General features: G+C 34.8%; 1 protein-coding gene across 1 annotated transcript in view; it reads right to left on the bottom strand.

Annotated features, from left to right (window-relative positions):
• The window catches only part of SUGT1 (SGT1 homolog, MIS12 kinetochore complex assembly cochaperone), a 40,561-nt gene that overhangs the window by 6,462 nt on the left and 8,912 nt on the right, over positions 1-25,187 (bottom strand). The window contains exons 4-12 of the mRNA XM_047720070.1: positions 24,812-24,881; positions 24,071-24,141; positions 21,584-21,637; positions 21,174-21,190; positions 18,513-18,547; positions 16,783-16,879; positions 15,922-16,029; positions 5,933-6,023; positions 2,487-2,668 (exon numbers count right to left, since the gene is read on the bottom strand). Of these exons, the coding sequence (XP_047576026.1) occupies positions 2,487-2,668; positions 5,933-6,023; positions 15,922-16,029; positions 16,783-16,879; positions 18,513-18,547; positions 21,174-21,190; positions 21,584-21,637; positions 24,071-24,141; positions 24,812-24,881 (725 nt within the window). The remainder of the gene's footprint in view (positions 1-2,486; positions 2,669-5,932; positions 6,024-15,921; positions 16,030-16,782; positions 16,880-18,512; positions 18,548-21,173; positions 21,191-21,583; positions 21,638-24,070; positions 24,142-24,811; positions 24,882-25,187) is intronic.

Raw genomic sequence — 25,187 nt, 5'->3', positions numbered from 1 at the left:
CATTTCTGTTCTTTGTTATTTTCTTCCATCTGCTTGCTTTGGGTTTATTTTGCTATCTTCTTAGGTTGTTCAGATGTGAATTAGATTATTGATTTGACTTTCTGTTTTCTATTGTGTGTGTTTATGGTATAAATTTCCCTCTTAGCAGGGTTTTAGCTGAAATATACTAATCATATAAAATCACCATTGTAACAGGTTAAAGAAGAAAAAAATCACATAATCATTTTAATCAATGCCAAAAAAAGCATTCAAAAAGCATAGCTAGCTAATAGCTATCTTCCAAAAAGTCAACAGCCATTCATGATAAAATCTCACAAGGAATAGAGACCTTCAACCTGATAGAGCATCTACAAAAAACCTACCACTAACATTGTAATTAATGGTGGAAGACTGGTTTTTCCCTTAAAATGGGAACAAGGCATAAATGTCCACTCTCACCACTCTTATTCAACATAGTGCCAGAAGTTCCAGCCATTGCAATAAAGCAAAAAAAAAGATGTAAGTCACAAATATCAGATTTAAAAGTCCTTACTTGAAAATATGACTATCTACAGAGAAACCCACACTTACCAAAAGATTTCCTAGAATAAACGAGTTTAGCAAGGTCACAGAATATAAGATAAACAAAAAACCAACTGTATTTCTAAACACTAGCACAAGGACACCAAAGTTAAATATACAATACAATTTACAATCACTCAAAAACGAATACTTAGGTATCTCTTGCAAAACATTTAGGATTTACATGTAGAAAACTGCACAACGCTGATGAAAGAATCAAAGATCTAAATAAAATTGGCAAATTCAACACAGTAAAAATGTCAATCTCTCCAAACTGATATATAGTCCAATGCGATACCTAACAGGATGTTTTGATATATACACAAAATATTCTAAAGTTTATGAGGAAGAGCAAAAGAACTAGAATACCTAAAACAATTTTGAAAATGACTAACAAAGCAGAAGGAATGACTCTTCCTGGATTCAAAACTTTCATAACTGAGATAATCAAGACTATAGTATTAACGGAAGGAGACATGTAGGTCGATGAAAAAGAGAACTCAGAAACAGACAAATATACTCAAGTAACTTTTGAGAAACACAAAAACAATTCAATGTTAGAAAGAGTTTTTCAACAAATGGTTCTGGTGCAAATGAACACAGGCAGGCTAAAAACAAAACATACAAAAAACCTCAACCTACATCTCAACTTCATATTAAAAAAACTAACTTAAGATGGATCATGGACTTCAACGTATTACGTAAAACCATAAAACTTATTGAAAGAAAAACGCAGGAGAAAATCTTTCAGATCTAAGACTAGGCAAAGAGTTCCAGACTTGATAATAAAAGCATAATCCCTAAAAGGAAACACTGATAAATTGAACTTCATCAAAACTGATACTTTAGCTCTGCAAAAGACTATTAAGAAAATAAAAAGTCAAAGTACAGACTGAGAGAAAATATCTACACACTATGTATCTCACAAAGACCTGTCAGTTTAGTGGTGCCAGGAATTAAGGAAGGGCAGGGTGGCTGTGTGTATGGCTATAAAATGACTACACTGAAGGAATCCTGTGGCAGTGGAAATGTTCTTCATCTGACTGTCAATATCATGGTTGTGATACACTACTGTAGTTCTGCAAGATGATGCCACTAGGGGACACTGTGTAAAGGATACAAGGGATCTTTATCTACATTATTTCCTACAACTGCATATAAATCTATAATTATTTCAACATAAAAAGTTTAATTAGAAACACATTTTAAAATCAACAGTGAAATGCTCAATCACGAGCAGTTACAACACGGTAACTTCTGTAGAATATCTAAGTCTCCAAGACATTTATTAACTAAATACTAATTTGAATATAAATGCCTTAGAAGAGGGTGACATTTCCAAAACTACTGATAAAAGTCAAATGATTACAACTACAGGAAAATAATCAACCTAGTTCTATAGAGATGACTTGTTATTAAAATCTCAGAACTTGAGGCCTTGAATTTAGGTGGTATTTATGTTGTCCTGGTGCTTATTTCCTTAATCAACAGATAAATCATTAACAAACCAATGAGTAATTAATGTGCACCTGCTACTTGCCAAACACTGTTCTGGCAGTTTCCTGTCTATATTCTTCATCTCTGACACTGAGGCCACTATATATGGTTCTAATGGAGATTCCTTCAGCTATTGTGATAAATCCAACTACAGTAATTAGAGTATTTCCTTAAGCCTTCCAAGTTCTAACTCAGTAATTAAAAAATATTTGGAATAAACCACTTGCGTCTCAACTCCCCGACAAGTTTCCAACTTCCCCAATTATTACTCTTAGTTTAGAGCAGAAAGAAATGTTCAGATGAAGCCTATTCAAAAAGGCCTCCCAACCACAGTACATGCAATATGGTTTCAAATTGCCTAATTAATCTTTCTTTTAAAATTTCTGGAGTACTACCACAGTATATGTTTTTCAAGCTTAGGTTCTTACAAATGATTTGTTCATAGCACGTTTCACTTCATCAGAACCATCTGAATAGATCTGCTGGAATAGTTTGTTTAAAGCTGCATCTCCCTCCAACTTCTCATTTTTTTCTTCTTCTTTGATCTCACCAACCAATTTATCCCAATTTCTTGTATAATGAGATGATGATGGATATAAGTTCTTTACATCTATGGAGTAAAAAAGATAGATGTGATTAATCAACATATGATGATTATGTCAAGAATATGTAAACTTTGTGACCATGACATATAGAACATCACAGAAAATAGTTTAGGTCACTAAATTTCATAATAAATGTCTTTCTGATATATAAATCAATAATCAGATTTACACTTCTACAAACTGAATCAGTGTAATGTAAAATCCAGGAATTTCTTTTGAGCAAAATCTAATGAAGTATATATTTTTGGTACATATTACAGAATTAGATTAAAAACATTCTTTGTATTAAAAATGAGGGAACTGAGTGAAAAATATATTAGAACTTTTTATATTACAGAAAAGTTGCTGAGATAGTACAATTCTAAAAAGTGTTTTTAAATAATGCTTCATTAAGAAATTTCTAAGTAAATTTTAATAAATGTTAAAAACATGGCTTTTTCGAGGTGCCTCTTTCAGAGTAGAGATAAACTGAATATATAATTATTCATGCCATTAGATGTTGAGTTAAGACTCCATCCTCTCCCCACATTAAATTATTAATTATTTCAATAGGAGATAATAAGCAATTCTTGAATGTTGAAAAATACACCATGTGATCATTTGGAGTTCAATGCTCACTCATGCACACACAGAAAATAATAGTACCTGTAGGACACACTGAGGTAAATCAAGGCTGCTTAAAACCAGAGAGGCTACTGACTGGCTCAGCAGCTCAGGGCACTGCCAGGGCTGTCCCAAAGACTAAGGGAATCAAGATGGTGGCACCCGAGTAATTAAAAAGTAATCTACCTAGTAGCTATAAGAGCAGTTGTGTTCACTCTCCAGTGGAAATACAACATAGGCCACAAATGTGAGCCACATACATAATTTAAAAATTTCTAGTAGCCATGATACTAGAAAGAATCAGGTAAAATGCATTCTAGTAATATATTTTATTTAACCTAATATACGCAAAACGGTATCACTTCAACATGGATCAATATAAATATATTAAGACAGTTTATGTCCGTTCATAGAGTCTTCAAAATCTGGTATTTTATACTTCCAGCACAACTCAATCCAAACCAGTCATTTTCAAACGCTCAGCAGGTACATGGACAGCAGGTACTGGACAGTGTAGCCACAGAGCTTTAAAAAACCGAACTCAAAGTTTTCCTATTAATAAATTAGGACATACAACATGTCCCTCTTTCCTCAAAATATTTCAAAAATGAGAAACTACCAACTGTTCAGTCTGTTGTTCCATCCCTTCTTTTCACCTGTAAGCCAACTTCCTCCCTGCCTATCTCCCCAGAGAAACAAAACCAAACAGCACCCCACATAGTTTTGTTTAGGGTAAGCATATAGTTTTCCGATCTACCCTTTTCTACCAGTAATCCCCTCTCGATCTATGTGCATTTTCACTAGTAGCCAAAGAAAGCAAAAAAAAAGTATGTTGTATTAAATTAAGAGCCTAAAAAAGCATGGGTTTAATTAATCCTAATGCTGACTCCCTAAGAAGAAAGGGAACAGATTCTAACCTCCATTTTACAGATAAGAAAACTGATCCAGAAAGGTTAAACAACTTGCCCTTATCTGCACTCTCCAGCTTGCAGGACATGGAAATCTGACAAGCATATCAATTCCTTACAAAAATATAACAAGACAGAAGGAATAACATCTGAAATATCCAAGGCATTGAGTTTAGAAAAACTCTGCAACTACAACACTAAAAAAATCTCCATATTTAATCTCAGAAAACTTTACCACCAGTAGATGGTGGATAAACTACTGAGGAATGGATGGGTAACCTAACTTCCTTGTTCATTCATTATAATATCAAATAACTGCAAAGATTCTCAGGTGAGCAGAGACTTTTTTCCATTGTTAGAAGATGCAGCAACAACCAGCATCACATACAGGGTTTATATAAGGACCAGACTAAGACCCTGAAGACCAGGGTTTAGTCCTAGACCACAAAAACTGCTGGGTGATCTTAAGCAAGTTGCTTACTTTTAGACCCTGCAAAACAGGGCTGCCTCCTATAGAGGACTGTTGTTAGAACTGAGTAAGATTTAAAGTTTTTTGTTTTTGTTTTTTAAACGCTTTTTGAGCTCTATATAAACCTCAGCCCCCAAATCTCCGGGAATCAGACCCAAAAGAATCACATAACATCTTTCCTGTCTTTTAAAATAAAATGTGAAGCAGAAGCTTAACAGCCTACATACCAACTTCAAATATTTCAATCCTTAAAAATTATCTGTTGGTGTCAACTTTCTGCTTTTGCTAATTACACAACAGACTAGTTGTGATGTTATTATGCAGGGAAACTGGGTGAAGGGTACATGAGATTATCATTTCTGCACCTTCTAGGGACATCTAAAATTATTTCAAAATAAAAATAAAATATAATGAATAAAAAAAATAAATTAAAAATATATAATGAATGATTTGTTGGCTAACTCAGTGTTTTCTAAAAGGTGCCACAAGAATTCTATTTTCTGTTACAGAAAGAGCAGTGAAAAAATCTGTAAGTAGCATTTTAGTCATCAAATCAGAATATTAATCAAAAAAATTTTTTCTCCTTTCCTTAATGAGGGCATTGCTATAAAACATACTCTCAGACTGTAGTTCTAACAGTATCTAAGCAGATTAATCATTCCATTAGAAAAAATAGCTGTCTACTGCATAGGCTTAACACTGATCCCAAGTAAGTAGTAGCCTGTTCCTTATAGGGTTAAAAACAATCAACCCTAGTTTTCCACTCTTCTGGGCTTTTCTTAGGTTTTCATGACCTGTGAGCACTTCTTTAAGAGCAATAGAGTGAAATGGGTTAGGTATTTTACTCTGTGAAGCCCTGAAAGTCCACGAAATTAGAGTTGACAATATCAGAAGAAATAGAAAGGAATAAATAAAAAGAGCGAAGAGGAAGAAATTATTTCAGCAGAATAAACCTTTAATCCACTTACAACCCAAAAAGAAGCAATAGGAAAGGGTAACACACAAAAACAACCCTCAACTAATGTCATACAGCGACTGGGTAAACAATAAAAACGCAACCCCCTCAGGGTTTATGCAGGCATTCACTCTTATTCTCAGCTGAAGAATTGAAGAAGGTAGAAACTTCACATAAAAGGCACTTTGTATTCATTACAGAGCAATCCTATTGCACTCCCTGTATCTGTTCTTGGGAACATAAATAATGAAAATAGAAAGAATGCTCATTACTATTTAACTTCAAGTATATAACACAATATGAATTTAAAGCTCATCAAGGCCAGACAACAAACCTGCTATGAACTGTTTTGGTTTAGGCACATCTCCTTGCCCCTCTAGCTTTTCCCATCTCACAGCCTCTGTCTTTTTCATTTTAATTTCAATCTGGAGGAAACACCAAATAAAATTTATTATTTCATGTAAAATATACAAAACAGTAAAAAACAAATGCAATTTCCTTAAGTCATAAAATTTTTTAAGAATTAATAGTGCCCGAGATAATTTCCTTGAATTATACAAGGTTAAATTTGAAGAACTCTGAAACATTTCATTTCTATTTAAAAGCCACTCTTCAAAAAAATAAAAATAAAAATAAAAAAATAAAAGCCACCCTTCAAAAACAACATGCATACACACTATAAGCTATAATTAAGAATCCTGAAATCCATATGCTTTTTTCTTCCAATGAACTGTTCTCAACCAGGGGTGATTTGGCAATTTTTATAGCTATTGTTGGTCCTCACAACTGGGGTGGGGGTTAGGGATGCTACTAAACATCCCACAACAGAAAGGGCAACCCCTCCACAACAAAGAATTATCCAACCCAAAATGTCAACAGCACCCCTCACTGAGAAACCCTGTTCTAAAGGAATTAGTATAGGAGTGCCTGGCTGCCCCAGTCAGGTAGGCTAGGCATCTGACTCCTGATGTCAGCTCTGGTTGTCGAGATCAAGCCACTCACCCTGATCTGGGGAGTCTGCTTCCCTTTCTTTCTCTCTCTCTGCTCCTCCCCCTGCTCAAGCTCTCTAAAATAAATTTTTAAAAAATATATATATTTTTAAGTATTTATTTATTTGAGAGAGAAAAAGATAGTGAGAAAGCACACAAGTGCGGTGGGAGAGAGAGGGAGAAGCAGACTCCCTGCTAAGCAGGGGCCCAACATGGGGCTCAATGCCAGAAGCCTGGGACCATGACCTAAGTGGAAGGCAGATGCCCTACCGACTGAACCACTCAGGTGCCCCAATAAATCTTTTTAAAAAAATGGTATTACCACATTTGCTTGTACAATAACCCATTTGAAAGTTGAGACAAATTCCTATCATTGTATAAAAGTACGACAAATAATCTAAAATGTTCATAATAATTCACTCAATAATTATTAAATACCGAATATGAGCAAGTTGTAATCTTCAAGGATGTGGTGGATTTTTAAAATATTAAAAACATGTTCTTGTAGGCAACTCTTGAAGAGCTTTGAGGGGCATAAGTATTTGCAATGGTGAAAGGCGGAAGTCTCCAGGGGCAAAAGAAACAGCCTAAAAGTGGATCCCTGAGGTTTCAAAGGACATAGTGCATCAGGGAGTACGGACAAGACCCATTTGTCTCAAGTCCAGGATTTATATTAAAACAGTAAAAAATAAAGGTGAAAGAGGTGTAAGGCAAACTACAAAGACCTTCTAAATGCTGAACTAGCTTCACTTATTAAAATGAAATATTAAAAGCATCTTTAATTCTCTCATCAAGGCTGCACCCCCCTAGAGTCTACCCTTAACTCTAACACACACTCACAGAGCACTTACATATACCTTTTGTTTTCCTTGTTCAAATAACGCTCTCATTCCCATTTTTAGCCTAGCAAAATCAGCATTCATAGCACTAATAAGCCAATTATTACGCAGTTTAAGAACCAAAATAAAATTTTCCTAAAAAGATCTTATATATTTATTTTAGAGAGAGAGGAAGTGCAAGTGCGGGGAGAGGGAGAGGGAGAGAGAAAATTCTAAGCAGGATCGACAGCCAGCACAGAGCCCAATACAGGGCTCCATCTCAAGACCCTGAGATCATGACCCCAGCCAAAAGCAAGAGTCATGCTTAAAACTAAGCCACCCAGGCGCCCCTCAAAACAGAGTTTTATGTTCTAATTTTTTCTAAGAAAAGGATTTACTTTTGTAAATAGGAAAAAAAAAAAATCAAAAGACAAATATAACAAAAAGAAAAGCCTATTCACACTGGTCCTTTAACTGTGAAATCAGAAAAATTCAGACCAGCAATTACTAGTAATCTTTCTACCACCTGCATTTAGTGTCAGAATCCTTAAAATTTCATTTTAAAATACCTTAACAAAACACTAACCGAGAAATCTGCCCATAATTTTAATCAGACAGAAGTGATGTATAGGAGGGGTGTGGTCCTTGAGTATTTGTATTTTCTTTAGCACAGAAATTTAACAAAAAACTGTTCTCATAATGAAAACACCATGAAACAAATGTCATTGGGAAAGTATAGTATTTTTAACATTAAGCTTATATGTATCTCTAGAATTCTCTAAAATGAATGACTAGTTTTTATAAAGTAAACACCACCCATATTTTCTCATACACAGCATTAAGTGATAGTATTATGGTTGTTTTAAGTTGTCACTGCTGGAATATTTATCAAAAAGGAGCTGCTGGGGCGCCTGGGTGGCTTAGAGGGTTAAGCCGATGCCTTCGGCTCAGGTCATGATCCCAGGTCCTGGGTTCAGGCCCCACATCGGGCTTTCTGCTCAGCAGGGAGCCTGCTTCCTCCTCTCTCTCTGCCTGCCTCTCTGCCTACTTGTGATTTCTGTCAAATAAATAAAATCTTTAAAAAAAAAAAAAAGGAGCAAAACTCTAATAGCAATGACACAGCAACAGTTACTGAAAGGGGATATTATCCTAAAATTTAAAACTTCATCTTGCTCCTTTTTCAACTCATCTGGAAATGAAGATCTGGCAAGCAGTGTATACATCAACACTATCCTTAGCTAGTATCTCTGCCTCAGAGCACCCTCCATTCACATCTCAAGTTCCTGCACTTAAGCACAGTCAACAAAAAGTTCCTTATTTCACCTAAGGAGCAGCATACACTGGCACTCACATGTACTGAAAGCCACTATAACCTGAGTAATTGTGCAGTATGAACGGTGCAGTATGGAATGTGCAGAATGAGGACTTTGTAAGGCCAAAGTCAAAGCTCTTAGTAACGACACGTATCGAGTGAGAAAAACTGAACTGAACCTGAAATTGTATTTAATCCATTCATTAAATAGCTGCACATAATAAAAACACACTTAAAGAAGCTTTTTAAAAAAGTGGGGGAGCTAATTTTCTGTGAATTCCTTTTTACACCCATTTCACTTTCAACGCTTATACATGCTTGTAAAAATGAAGTTTTAAGTCTTAATGACTCTGGCAGGTAACTCCAGAGTTACCACACGCCCAATTTTAGATATTTTTTATTGCAACTATTATTTAGCTATTCTATTTTCATTTAAGTCAAAAATAATTTATAAGTTAACTTAAAACTTTGGTCTGAATGTTCCTCTCATATGCACGGGGAAGGCTTTCAGTAATATCCCAAAGCAGTATTCACAGATTACTAAATAAGAATCCCTCCTGTTCCAGATTAAGTTTTCATGATTTTGCATACTATAACCCACTTTTAAATTCTTTATGCACAGACAATTTAATATTTCCAATGAAAGAACTTCAGATTTAAAGGGAAGCCATTACTCCAAAAGGATCATGGCATCCAGACACCACCTTCTTAGGAGGGGGCAAAAGCTCCCACTTACTGCCATAGGCTGACAGGAAGGCATCTTTCTCAGCGATTAGAGAGCTATGCCAATTTACTGCTGAACTTTTTTCCTGGCAAAGTTTTGACAACCATCTGTTTCAAGGCTGTAGTCATTAAAAAATTGTTTCTGGCCTTTAGAATGTAATTTCACAATGTTCTTACTCAGCTCTCAGCACGTTTAATGGCTGTACCTAACCACTTCGTCCAAAAGTAGAGCAAACTCAGTTTTCCTGAAGCCATACTGCACATCTACCATCTTTATTTTTTCATTCAAATCATTTCATAATCTTTTTTTTTAAATGCAGAAGGCAGTTATTAATGATGAGAAACTGAAAAATCACAAAAGCTCTAATAGTACAATTCAAATATTTAATGAGTACCTACTGTGGGCCAGGAACTGTGATAGTACATTAAGATCACAGTCTCTATTCTTCCTGAAGAAATTAATCAGAAGAGATATTCCCATAAACAAAAAATTCCAGTATATCACTTGTAGTGAAAGATCTAAATATGGGGGGGTGGGAGGGGCACCTGGGTGGCTCAATCAGTTAAGAGTCTGCCTTCGCATGATCTGTGTCCTGGGATGGAATCCCGCATCTGGCTCCTTGCTCAGCGGGGAGTCGGCTTCTCCCTCTGCCTGCCCCTCCCCCTGCTTGTGCTCTCTTGCTCTCTCCCTCTCTCAAATAAATAAAATCTTTAAAAAGAAAAAAAATCTAAATATAAAAAATATTCCAGTTTTCTGGAAGTCTGTCAAAATGTCATTAGTAGTGAGACTGATTACTTTCTCAGCTCCTTTATATTTTTCTACATTTTCTATAATATGCGTTTATTGCTTTTATAACTGGAATAAAAATCTACATAATCAGGATAAAATAATAATAGCAGGAATATTTGTTGAGCACTACTATAAACCCTGTGTGCTTTGTATATGTCATCACTTAATAGAACAACCCTATAAAAGGAGATTACCATCCATACTTTAGAGATGAGGCAACCAAGATAGATAGACAACTTGCTGGAAGTGTCTTTCACTGCTAGAAGTTTTACTTATTTCCTCAGAAATAAGCAGAGGTTGAAAGCAGGACAAAAACTATCAACTGCATAATTTTAGAAAGGAGTCATGAACAGGTGCTACTTGTTGGAACTAGGACCATGAATAAGTACCTAATCTCACTGAGCCTGTTCTTCTGTAAAAAGTGATTTAATAGGGTCTACCTCATTTAGGGTCCTTATCAGAGTTAAATGAAACCATGTATGAAAAGAACAGAGCACTGTGTCTGGCAAATAACTGAATGCTATTATCATTATCTTCATCATTATAATTAGCTAAAAAATCTGGGCAAATTACTTAACATCTCTGGGTTCAGTTTATACCTGTAAATAGGTGATAAAAATACCTACACCAAGCAGTATTTGTGAGGATCACATGGGATAATACACCACAATCAAAACAGTTACCTACTATAATTCTGCACAGGTCAAACAGCAAGGACTGGCTAAGCTACAATAAATGCACAGTGAAATACTTTGCTGTAGAATACTTAAAAGCATCAAAAAATTATCCAAAATGTATGGTTAAATTTAAAGAGATAGCTATAGACAGTATTTACAGTAAAATCCTTTTCTTTTGGGGTGCCTGGGTGGCTCAGTGGGTTAAAGCCTCTGCCTTTGGCTCAGGTCATGATCCCAGGGTGCTGGGATCGAGCCCCACAATGGGCTTTCTGCTCAGCAGGGAGCCTGCTTCCCCATCTGTCTCTGTCTGCCTGCCTCTCTGCCTACCTGTGATCTCTGTCTCTCAAATAAATAAATAAAATCTTTAAAAAAAAAATCCTTTTCTTTGGAAAATATATGAATATGCATTAATAGAAAAGGGGGCAAGAATACACTTCAAAAACAATCTGTGGATTATGAGCAACTAAATACTTATTTTGAAAAAACAACAACAAAAACTATTACCACCACCACTGTATCAAAGACGTAAAACATGGGGCCAATGGGTGGCTCAGTCAGTTAAGCATCGGACTCTTGACTTCACCTCAAGTCGTGATCTCATGGTTATGGGACTGAAGTCTGCCTCAGGCTCTGCTCTCAGTGCAGAGTCTGGTTGGGATTCTTTCTCCCTCTCTCCAGAACCCCTCCCTTGCTCACGTGTGTGCTCTCTCTCTCTAAATAAATGCATAAAATTGTAAAAGAGAAAAAGACATAAAACAATCCCCAAACCCCCACACCTTTGTGTTTAAAAAAGCAGAAGCATCCTGCCCAAACATCTCCAACTCTATTACATCATCATTAGGATTTTTCTATGAATATTAAGAAAAGAAGTTCAGAGGCGCCTGGGTGGCTCAGTGGGTTAAGCCTCTGCCTTCAGCTCAGGTCATGATCCCAGTGTCCTGGGATCAAGCCCGCATCAGGCTCTGTGCTCAGCAGGGAGCCTGCTTCCTCCTCTCTCTCTGCCTGCCTGTCTGCCTACTTGTGATCTCTGTCTGTCAAATAAATAAATAAATCTTTAAAAGAAAAAAAAAAAAGGAGTTCACTCTAAAACCTCTCAATTTTATTCGGTTAAGAAAGGAGAAGGGAGCAATTATTTGTCTCCAAATAAAGATACTTTACTTCTCACAGTTCCAGGTAAAAGCCTTCATAGTTTATATAGATACAAATACAAAAAGACTGCTTTGACTAGAAACAGGAATAGAAAAACATTTCTTTTTTTTTCTTTTGAAGAATTTATTCGTAAGTAATCTCTACATCCAACATGAGCCTCGAACCCACCACCCCAAGATCAAGAGTTGTATACTCCACCAACTAAACCAGCCAGGTGCCTGGAAGAACATTTCTACAAGGGTGAATTAACTTCAAAGGATTTTGAAAATTCTAATTTTTTGGAAGTAGTGACTATTAATCTTTAAAATGAGTATTTCACAGCATAGCTGTCACTGAAGTTATAATCTTGTGATTGTGAGCAGAGGATATTGTCATGAAATTAACAAGATGAACAAAGAAACAATACAGTTTTTTAATAAAGAAAATGAATAGGCAGTTATGAAAGCTGATATTCAATAAAAAGTAGAAATAACTATCAGAGTTACTGGAAAAAAATATGAATTCTGACTAGATATGCTATTGTAAAATACTGAGCTAAGAAATGCTGCTTCATTAACTTAAGGGTCCTATAGCTCTTATTTTCACTGCAAATTATATTTCACTTGAATTAGTGACAATTAACCAACAATTATACAAGAATATGCAACACTTATTCAGCCTTGAAGGTGGAAAAGAAACTGGATTCTCAAAGCAAAGAAATAGGCCTTTTAAAGCACAGACTTTAAGGAATCCCTAATTTTACCAGATTCTTCTAAACAGAACCATTCTGATTCAAGATAGGATTCAAGACACCTAAATACAAATGAAAATCAAATGACTTATTTTTCTCTTAATGTCATCATTAAATAAGCCTCAGTAACCTAAAGAAAAATTTTACTTTCAGTATTGAAACAGTCTCCCTTTGCTGTATGAAAAAAAGATTCAAAACTTTCATTTCCCTTAACATAAAATTAAGTGCAATTATTTCAATTTGTTTCCCATAAAACACAGCTTAAAAATTAGCAGTCTAACAAAACTAATATATATTACTTTGGGTTAAGACAAGAAAAATAATTATCTTCCATTACACTTCTTAAAAATTTTACTTCTTTATTAAAGAACTTAGAAAGACCTAAACAAAGAAGCACTAGCTTTCCAGACAGAGAAGTATTCAGGATGAACAATTCAGTAACTATGTAAAACTCGGGAAAAGCATTTAAAAGTCCAGGAACCTCAGTTTCTTTTCATCTATTAAAACGAAGAATAAAAATACTCTATCAATCTCAAAGCATTAACATTAGAATCCAATTTAAATTCATTCACTGAACAATTACTGACCAGCACTATGTACAACGCACAGGGCTAGACAAATTTAGCAAATGGATCATACTTATACTAAAGAATTACTCATTTTGTAGTTGGTGGAGTTAACTGGGATATATCCTATACCTCCACGGAGGTATGGATATTATTTGCTTCTATCCTCACAGACTAGATGCAAGAGTAATGAAATATATACATGAACTACTATATAAAAAAGAAAAGTAGTCATGTAACATTTAAAGAAAGAAGGGATCAAAAAAGCAAACTGGGAATATAGCAGGGGGGTTGCAGATGGTTAGAAACAACAAGCACTCAAGAGTCAAAGGAGAATTAAGGAGAGATAACCGTGCTTTGTAACATCCTTAATTCTAGCCACACAAACTTGTGTATTCATTACCACACATCCTATTATTCCATAAATTACATGAGGAGACCCAGTAACACAAGTTTTTAAGTCATTTACCATCTATTATACTTCAAAAGAATGTGCATTAACAACCTGTTGGTAAAAATATGTACAAAAATGCCAAATCCTTAACTTTCTGATCTCCCAAATTGAGCTAGAGTTTTGTGGTTGATTATTTACCCAACTTCTTTTATAAAACAAATTCTACATTGTGTGGATGGGGTAAGACTAAAATCTTGTTAAGATTTCATCCCTTTTTCTCACTTTCTATCATCCAAACAACTGTGTCTTCTCATGTCTACTCATAATTTAACAGCTCTGTACTTTGTAATCTTCAAGTAAGTGGGGAAATCACTTCTAACTAGATGCAAAAAACTACCAATTCTTTTTTTAATTAATTAATTTGAGAGAGAGAGAGAGAGAGAGAGAGATCGATCACAAGTAGGCAGAGAAGAAGGCAGAGAGAAAGGGGGAAGCAGGCTCCCTACTGAGCAGAGAACCCAAGGCATGGCTCCATCCCAGGACCCTGAGATCATGACCTGAGCTGAAGGCAGAGGCTTAACCCACTGAGCCAGCCAGGTGCCCCAAAACTACCAATTCTTAACTCTGCGCTTCTGCTCAAATGTTTTGCAGGTATCCTCTTCTTTCTGCAGGCCCAGTTATCATATTCTCCCAAACGCAGGCCAACCCTGATTCTATTCTAAGATAGGCAAATTCACGTCCTTAGCACTTAAACTCAATAGTTACTAACATAGTTATGTTCTAAGACATATGTATAAAGAACGTATAGTAATGGAAAAAGTCTACTTAAATCATCTGCTGTCATAACTCATTATACATCCTCACACAATTTTATAGATGAAAAAAATTCCAGTGCTCATTTAGTCCATACCTCTCATTTTTAAAGACGGTGAAAATTTAGTCTTATAATAACAGTATGACTAGTCTAAATTCACAGGACAAGCAAAGAACCAGTCAGGGTTTTTTTTTTATTTTTCAGTTCAGTAGTTCAGTACTTGTCCGACTTATACTACCTACATCTTCTGACTGCTGTCTAAAACATTCTATGAATTTTAATTCTACTGCATATTTTATTTTTTTGAAAATATAAAGAAACCTAAAAATTATATAATTACTGGAACTGCAGTTCAAATCATCCAGTATTCCCTCATAACAAAGTATTTTAAAATTCAGCTTAATTAAAAAACAAAAAAAAAAGCAGATTCATCTTCATAGTAGTTTGTATTTCTGACTACATTAAGATAGGGTAAGAAAATATTTATACATCAAAACAGGCCAAGTTTAAGAGAAGAGACTTTTTCAAATCTTAAAGACAGGCTGATAATTTCATCTTTTTTGAGCACCTCTTTAAGAAATATACCAATCTTAAGTATACAAACACTACTGAGGTTAAACTAACATTTAAATTTCATTGTCCTAGAATCTGGGAAGGGGAAAACTGTTACTCGAAATTTGTTTTCTTTTATTTACCTGTACCTTTCTTTCTTTTTTAAAGATTTTATTTACTTGAGAGAGAGAGAGTGAAAGAGAGAAAGCAGGAGAGAGGGGAGGGTCAGAAGGAAAAAGAGAATCCTCACTGAGTGGGGAGCTCCAGGCGGGACTCCATTTTGGAATTCCAGGATCATGACCTGACCTGAAGGCAGACACCCAACCGACTGTGCCACCCAGACACCCACTTACCTGTACCTTTTAATTTGAAAATATGTGCTTAAAAGGATCTATAAGCTTATAATCACACTGGCAATTAGTTGACCAATATTTCTTTATTCTGAAAATACTACTGACAACTTTTCTCATTTAAATAATCTATCTCTCAGGAGCCTGGGTGGCTCAGGGGATTAAAGCCTCTGCCTTTGGCTCAGGTCATGATCCCAGGGCGCTGGGATTGAGCCCCGCATGGGGCTCTCTGCTCAGCAGGAAGACTGTTTCCCCTCTCTCTCTGCCTGCCTCTCTGCCTACTTGTGATCTCTGTCAAATAAATAAATAAAATCTTTAAATAAAAATAAATAACTAAAAAATCTATCTCTACACCCAAGATGGGGTTTGAACTCATGACCATGAGATCGAGTCACATGCTCTTCTTACTGAGCCAGCCAGATGCCCCCACTACTGACAACTCTTTTAAAATTGTCTTACCTTTGTTGAAAGTACTTTAAATGTGCTCTGTTCTGGTATTATAGGATGAAGAAGTCTCAGTTTCAAATTGTAATCCTCTCCAGAAGGAAGTATCACCAAAGCAGACAACTAATGAAGACAAAATTAGCAGCGCATTTTATAAATTTATATAATGAAAGGTAAAATACTTAGACTGAATATAACAGAACTTCATGCTGTCGCTGATTATTTTACACTTTCTATGGAATATCAAATTTAAGAAATTCAAAATAATCTTTTTCTATCTGGAATCTTTTACATGGATTCTCACATACACAATTAAATAAGCAGAACACAGTATGTTTCATTTAACATTTAAATCTCTAGAAAACTCAAGATATAAGAGCAAAACAACACAAAATGTAACAAAAGAAAGTATTCATATGCAAAATACCTACTTCTGCCACTAACTTAAGTATCATTGAAGTTTTCCACTAAACGCTAAGAAATCAGTTATTACAAGTCACACTAATTTAATGTGGTTAGTAAATTCTAAGACATATAAATCACACAAAAAATAAGACCTTTTTCGTAAAGTATACAAATGTAACCAAATCACATCTTACTAATGTCTTTTATATGTGTCAGCCAAATTCTGCTTTGAATTTCAAATCTAAAAAAAAAAAAAGATAATGCACATCTAGCTATAACCTACAGTATACATTTGTCTCAAAATTTAAAATCATTCAAGCTGAAAAGCAATGCTTCAGATTTTCATCAGCATTTTCCACACTGCAGGAAGAAATATCTGATAAAATGCTATAGATTATTCTGCAGTATACTATACTTCCAAAAAAAAGTATTTAATCTCAAAATAAAAAATGGTTCAAAGACTGTAATAACCTCTTTTTCTGAAAATTCCACATTTACATTATTCTTCTGAACATTCTTGATCATAAGTGTAATGATTACTTGAGATTCTGTTTGATACCAGTCATACCTATTAAAAAAAAAAAAGAAAAAACACCTCAGAACATTTAATTTTCTTAAAGTTGCTGCTGCTTTATGTTTTGTCAAGATAAAACTACAATCTGATAAACAACAAGAGCTCCACCTTGAGGAACAAATAAGCAAAGCAGATGGTGATTCACAGAAACAATTTTATATAACTAATTTTCTTTGATCTGCACTAATGGAAAAGAACATTAGGGTATGATGCCTCAAACCTTTCCAGGATACTTAAATACTTCCATGATTTTCTGGGCTCTGACTCATATCTCTAATATTGTTGTGCTTAAGCTAATGTTAAAGATGAAATTTACTCTTAACAGCAAACCATTATTATATACCATTAACAGCTTTACACTTTCATTTCAACCTAATAGTTAAGAAAAAGCACTTCTATCCCTCTTTTACAGATGAAAAATAGGCCCAGATGGGCAAAGCAATCAGCCAGTCAGGCAGGTGTTAAACTGGACCCATGTCAGCTGGACTCCACACCAAAATCTCTTAACTGAAGCTGGGGCAAACAGCCCTGAACACAGGGAGCAGAAGCAAATGAGCTAAAATTAAAATAACTTAAAATTTAACTCATCCTGCCAAGCACATTAAATACCGTATCTTCCTTCACTTTCAAGGTACATGGGAAAACTAATGTGCCTAGAGATTCTAATTATGTGTCTTTCCCACATAAGGCTCTAGAAATGCAGGGATCCTCACTCTCAAATTAGCCTATATTAGATTATAAACTCCATGAGGCAGAGCAGTTTATCTATCCTGCCACTATTATATTCCTAGAACTAAGCATAGTGGCTAGTACACAGAACCAGTATTAAATCAATGTTTAATACTGGTGGATTACTGTATGCTCCAAACATAATTATTATTTAGTGTTTCCATTCTATTCCTGCTGCTGCCATTAAGCTAGTCCAAATTCCTTATCTACTTGGTATTTGGGAGAGTCATCCTAAATCTCCCTAGAAAGAGCAGGAACAGATCTTTTTGTTTTAACATTTCCAAACCATTTTGGGTAATTAAAATGCACCTTGATTAAAGAAACAAACTTTAAGAGTCTCAAAATTTCCTTCTGAAATTCAGTGGGGATGCAAAGCTCCAAATCAATGCCTTGTGTTTCTTTCTATTACAGTCCTAAGAATACAAGGTGTACACATGACTAATGAAAATTAAAAATAAATTCGAATACCTGCTAGATGCTTAATTCATTATTGTAACTTTTGCCCTGAGCAACAGTTGTCCCTTTCAACCCATGCAGAATTACTCTATGAAAAATTTACTCTAAAATATAAAAAGCAGGTAGTTACAATTCTGCCAAGCCTACTACTAATTTATTTACCTGTGTAATAACAACTGGAAGAGGCTCTTGTCATTCATGGAAAGGTGACATTATATGGAACCAGATGAAGCAAGTTTAAAGTAGAGAACTGACTTGAATTTAACCTTAACATAAACACTACTATCAATCAGTAAACAGCCTTTGAATTCGTTTTCCCAGGCTAAACACAATTTCTAAAAAAACACCGAACAGCACAGGGTAAGGACTTGCTTGCTATTAAACAGGACTTTTTCCTTTAGCCATATATACCATGCATTGTTTATGAAAAAGAAACGCTTACTTGATTTTTGACTGATGAGTCCTCTGGGATGCAGACTGATTTTGGCAAGTTGCAAGAGAAAGATTTTTACAAATTAGTTTAGCAACTATATATTAAAAATGCATGTATTATTAATTTACCCAAAGCTGTGGTTACTTTGATATGGAATAACTACAGCAACATATCCCTCAAAGACAAAGCATAGTATTCTTGTTAAAAATACAAGTTATCACAAAATTTAAGAATAATCAACATTTTTATATTATGAGTTAAAATGTCAAAGGAGATTTTTCTTCTAAAATAAAACCATAAGGGGAAAGGAAGGAAAAATAAGATGAAAACAGAGAGGGAGACAAGCTACAGAGATTCTTAACCATAGGAAACAAACTGAGGGTTGCTGGAGGGGCGGTGGGTGAGGGATGCGATAACTGGGTGATGACATTAAGAAGAGCACTTGAGGGACGCCTGGGTGGCTCAGTGGGTTAAGCCGCTGCCTTCGGCTCAGGTCATGATCCCGGCATCCTGGGATCGAGTCCCGCATCGGGCTCCTTGCTCAGCAGGGAGCCTGCTTCTCCCTCTGCCTCTGCCTGCCACTCTATCTGCTTGTGCTCACTCTCGCACTCTCTCTCTCTCTGACAAATAAATAAATAAAATCTTAAAAAAAAAAAAAAAAAAGAAAAGCACTTGATAGAATGAGCACTGGGTGTTATATACAACTGAAAAATCACTAAATTCTACCTCTGGAACTAATAATACACTATATGTTAATTAAATTGAGTTTAAGTAAAAAAAAATTTTCAGAATAAAAATAAAGCATAAAACAAAAAACTTTCTAAAGGTCTAAGTGGAAAAGGTTACATTTAAATGTCCAGTTCCAAGGCTAACTCTCTAATCTGAAAATAACAATGACATTTTTAAAAAATTAAAAGAAAAACAACACATTTTTTAGTATAACATTCAGGCTTAGCAGTGGCATCAAACACTGCTCTGGAATATATGAAAGAACATTTCCATGGTGCTTTCCAGATAACAGCTTACTGTGCTTATGGTATCTCAGTAACAAAAATTCTACACTGCCCATCAAGAAACAAACGAATCATGATTCCGGACCAATCCATACTTTCCTAAACTACATGTGTGCCAGTTAAGACCTCGTAAATCAAAAGAACTTGCCCTGGGTTATAGGTGACCTCTAAGTCATCCCTCAATGATAGGGAAGAGACGGAGTTTAGAGGAACAAAATAAAACCCCTCAAACCCCTCTAGAGATTTAAGTCTAACTCAGAATTTCTCTCCACTATTAACTATTGAGAAATACCTGAATCTAGGTGTTATCAAGTAGAGACAGTGACTAGAGCAGATTATTCCCGTTCACCATGGTGCAAAGATAAAACTAAACTAGTGTGAACCACCGCAGTAACAAAATGCACTGTGGCTAAACAGCCGTCTGTGTTACTAAGTATGATCCGAATGCTATTCTGTTTTTGCAGGACTCGTTCCAATCCCAAACAGAATACTATTAAGACCTAAACAGAAATACCACCAGGTGAAGAAACCCAACTTTTGTTTACTTAAAATTTTCATTTATTTATTTAAACAAAGCGAGCAAGAGTGAGCAGGGGGAGGAGCAGAGGGAGAGGGAGAAGCAGACTGCACACTAAGTGCAGAGCCCGACTAGGTGCTGGAGTCCATGACTCTGAGATCATCACCTGAGCCTAAATCAAGAGTCAGATGCTTTGTCAACTGAGCCACCCATGTGCCCCAAAGGAAGCCAAAAATCCTTCCCTCATTCATCACCCTTAGGAATATGGAAAAGCCTTTCAGGTGTAGGAACAACCAGACAGGGCTCACTTTTGGTGATGTTCCAACCTCCAGTCACTACATATACACATATCTGGCCTGACGCTCACAACCTGAAGGAGATTAGCTCTATTAGGCCCAGTTTACACATGAAGAAGCCCAGAGAATAGAAGACTTTCTCAATGTCACAATGTAATTCTGAAAGACAGAGATGTAAATCTTCCTTCAGACATGAAGAGACCCAAGTAGGTTAAGTAACTGCCGACAGAGTTAAGACACACATACATCTCCTGACTCCCTGTCATTTTATTTACTGACTAAGCTGCAGATGATCACTGCTAAAAACCACTAGCCAGAACATAACTGTGTGTGTTATAAATAAACCTAAGTGCATAATGTAGCTATGTGTGTTATAAATAAACCTAAGTGGTTAAAAAAAAAAATTAAGCAACTTTCAACTACACCATAACTTTTAATGACTGAAAAGACCTGGAAATCTTCATATCCAAAACAATAAATGTGACTGAATTAGACAAACATTTCCAAATTTTACTTAACTTTTGTGTTCTCAGTACACCACAATAAACCCTGAAAGTGCTTTCTAAGCAGCAGCTATTTAACCTAAATGTGATGACTTTTCAGCAGGGAAAAGAAAAAACCACCCTGACCATACTAAAATATGCCAAATCAAGTTGATCACACATTAAACAAGTCCAATAATTATCCATTTCACCAAAAATGGTATTATTTCAGTTACTAAAGGAAAAAGTACTTACATGGAATTGTTTAAGATCTAAGTAAAAGAAAGACCATTCAGAGTCCTGTCTCAAATATAGGGCAAAATTATAATTAAGAATATGAAGAATAAAAATTTTGTACTTACCACCTCAGACTGTGATCCTATTAAAAAATATAAAAAGAAAACATTTCCACTTAACAGTACATTTAGAAGCAAAGTCACATACGTGACTTCTATAGCACAAACATACTAGCTGATTATATAAGCCAATTTTCCATACATTCCAAATAAAAAAAAAATGGTTTAATTTTGCATCCCAGACTCACTATAGACTTTTAGTTATTTCTTATTGGTAACACAACTACAAGACAAATCCATCCAAATCACCCTTTCAACATAACAAAACCTTGGAAATCCCTATCTAAGGGAAAACACACTATTTAAATTTATGATTTATAAAGTTGTAAAGTTAAAAACAAATTTGTTTAGATCCAAAAATGTCAAAAATTTACTTCTTTGTAAACTGAAAGACATGGGAAACCTACAATACTTACCATTCTGAGCCTCCTGACACCTTTTAACCCAGACAGTGAAATCAGGATCTGTACCTAGAACGGACAAACTGAGTGTAACATCACTCACTCAACAGCAGCATCTAAAATATTCACTCAACAAATACTGAATATCTACTATGTTCCAAACAGTGTTTTAAGCAATGGGGATTCAGCAATAAATCAGACAAAAATATTTGTCCTAACAGGATTATGGAAACCATAACACTAGAGCTATAAATATACTAATACATTTAAAACCTAAGACATTCATGCTGAAGAATTTTAATTTAAAAAAAAAAAAAATTGGTTTTAGCCACAGACAACCTTACTGGTTTCCAGATACAAATACATTTCCCCTCACCCCTCTCCCGTTAAAGGAGATTCCTCTCACACAACAAAATCAGACCTGAATTAGATACCCAACACACCATCAATTGGTGTGGGATGGAAGCCTGGTACCAGACAGCTGGACCAAAGTCTAGAAGCCTCTTTTGACCCCAGATTTATTCTCTAATGCAGCTATCCACTTCTTCTATCTACTATTCTCTCAGTAGCTTTTCCTGTTACCATGCCACTCCTACCAACACCAAAAAACACCTCTGTACTTTGTGCAGTTCTGTCATATCTCCAGATTCCACAGCAGCCCAGAGACTACAGATGGTGAACTATATACTTAGAGATAGCAATGTAAACATGTACATAAGCAAATCATTAATTTCTAAAGACTCAGAACAATGATAATCCAAACAGTACAGGGTTTAATCTAACATAATGTTAAAAATTATTAAAAGTATGCTCAATAAAAGTTTGCAAACTCAAACAAATTTCGGGCAAGATTATTCTGAAAAATAAAAATTTCTTAGAACACTAATTTATGAATGAAATTCAACTGTATAGGCTGTAACTAACACCTACACACATATACGCACACGCTCCTTCTAGTGGGGGTAACAATTTTATCAAAATCCTAGATTTGAAAAACCTATTACTCAAATTTAATCTGTAAGTAAAACCAAGCTTCCTACCATACCAAAAGAAAAAAGGTAATATTTTGAGTTACAATTTTTTTTACCCTGTTAATAAGGGAACCCTAACAGTTTAACATAAATTTTCCTTAGAATTAAAAGACAAATCTTTTTTAAATAAAAATATCCTTAAAAGCAATTTCACCAAAAACAGATACCTTCATTTGAAGCAGATTTTGAAATAATTCTAAGATAAAAATTAATGGCAGTTAAAAAAAAAAAATCAATGGAAGTAAAATATTAATAAAGGAAACAATTTAGGTGATGAACTCTCTATCACTCAAAAAAAAAAATAAGGAACAGGGCTTAGAAATCTACAAGATGGAATGCTTCATGTCTCTTCAGGATTTGCAAATATGTATTAAGATACAGGATAACTGGACTCTTTAAAATTTGCAAAGAATGCAGATACGCTGGCTTGCTTAGTAAATAGCCAAATTACTCATGTACCATTCACAACTCCTTCTTAATTTGTAGGCTCCAATTGCAAAGTTGGGCCCACTGTCCTCTCTCAAGCAGGTACATGACAGGAAAGCAAATATTCAAAGCAATACAAGAGTACATTTTTAAAATATAAAAACATACTCACTAATACTTTAGAGATGGTTTCGAGCCTCAGCTCTACTATTCTGGACCAGCTACTTCTCTGCAATGTAGGATGTTAGCATCCCTGGCCTCACTCACTAGGTATCCATAGGACATCCCTATTCACCAGTCACGATAATCAAAAATCTCTTCATACATTGCTAAATGTCCCCCAGGAAATAAAATCATCCCTACTTAAGAACCACTGCTTTAGAGAACTGTGATAAAACGCTATCATTAGAGTAAGATAAAATGGTACTACACAATTTTGATTAGGTACTCTACAATTATCTATGAGGTTACTTACAACTTCTTTCCGTATTTTGTAGACTCTTTTGCCTTTTGGCTCTTAAAATTTCTACACATGTGCAGAGACATCCATACTGCTAATTTTCATATACTTCTCTGAAGCCGACATTAAAAATTCACAATACTCTCAAAGCTCCAAGTTTCTATCCACCACAATTTACCCAAACCGATGCTTCACTTATTAATAAAAATGTCTGCTGTAAAACTTCCTATCTCAGCCACCTGAATAACTTAGACCGAAAGGACTTCTGAAAATGAGAGCAAATTAAATTTTCACTTCTCCATTAGAAAAACATAAAGTCAGACTAAGTAGAGGAAGCACACTGAGTGTTTATATGTCGTTTTTAACCTCTAATCGTAAAGTTTATCTGTGATTTAAATGCTAAAGAAAGGCCAATTTAATCAATTTTAAGTAAACTCAAATTTCGCATTCAACAGGAAATGTCAGTAAGAAAAAAGATGTTAGGTTTCTACAATGAATTTGGGATCACACTAACAAAATTCAGCCATCATATTTAAAACACAGCCATAATGGATTAGTTTATTAACATACAATTCCAATACTTACTATCTAATTTCTGTCCTCCTATAAAAGTTTCTAAAGCAGCAGCATAGTTTTTTTCATGGTATTCACATATCCTGCATAAGCATATTAAAAACAAATACCACACACACATGAGATCATGCAAAAAGCTCTTCTAAATTAAATATCCTAATATTTTCTATTGGTAAAAAAAATAATAATAATTTATATGTTAGTAAGTCAAGAGATTTTCTAATATACTGTAACATTAAATTTAATTCTCATTAAAACCAAATTTTGGAACTCATTTCAGAAGGAATTTCTTGATTTCATTGTGTACACTTGCCTATTCCAACATATAGTTTTGCTAAGAAACCAAAGAAGTTTCTTAAGAATAAAATTACACTTATCAACAGAAATAAGCTGGGATGTAAAGTACAGAGATAAAGGGCTTTCACAGTATTAAATGTAGCCTATCCAGCCTGGTTGACAAATAGATGTTCTCTAGTCAGTTAAATACAATAAATTCCAAATGATGAATGAAAAAAGGATTTGAAATCCATCAGTTTCATCTTTTCCTTGTAATTACTTCAACCACCACTATTTCAAAACACACATACTACAATTAACACAAGTATAAAATTATATTTAAAAATGAATCCTATCTCAGCTATAAAATGTATAAATACAGAATTCACTATTTACATAAAACTTAAAATTCATTCAATGAACTAAACACCTATAATCGGTAGTCCAGACCCAATTAGAAGAGTAGTTATTGCATACCCTTTTCTCAGCATAGCAGTGGAATTATTTGGATTAAGTTCAAGAGATTTCTTTGCATCAGCAACAGCATCTACATACAAAAAAAGAGGGTTTTAGTCAGTAATTTGTGGATCCTAACAAGTTACACACAAAATCTGAATCAGCCCTACATTTTTAAGTTTTCAAATTAGTGCAATGGACAAATGCTTTTAAATTAGGAAAAACTAATCCAAGATAAAATAAAAAAAAAATCACTCTCACACCTTATTAGCCTAATATTTAGTTTTCTTTTTAAAGCTATTCAGTCAATGTATAAAGCTCTGTCACAAAATTCATCTAATTTTCTCATTACCATCACTTATGTAATCTGACTCAAGATGTTTAATTTTTCCCTACC

This window comes from Lutra lutra, chromosome 3, assembly GCF_902655055.1.
Source record: "Lutra lutra chromosome 3, mLutLut1.2, whole genome shotgun sequence".
In the NCBI taxonomy this organism is placed as follows: Eukaryota; Metazoa; Chordata; class Mammalia; order Carnivora; family Mustelidae; genus Lutra; species Lutra lutra.
The sequence above is the reverse complement of the archived record's forward strand: the minus strand, read 5'-3'. Positions and strand labels throughout refer to the sequence as shown.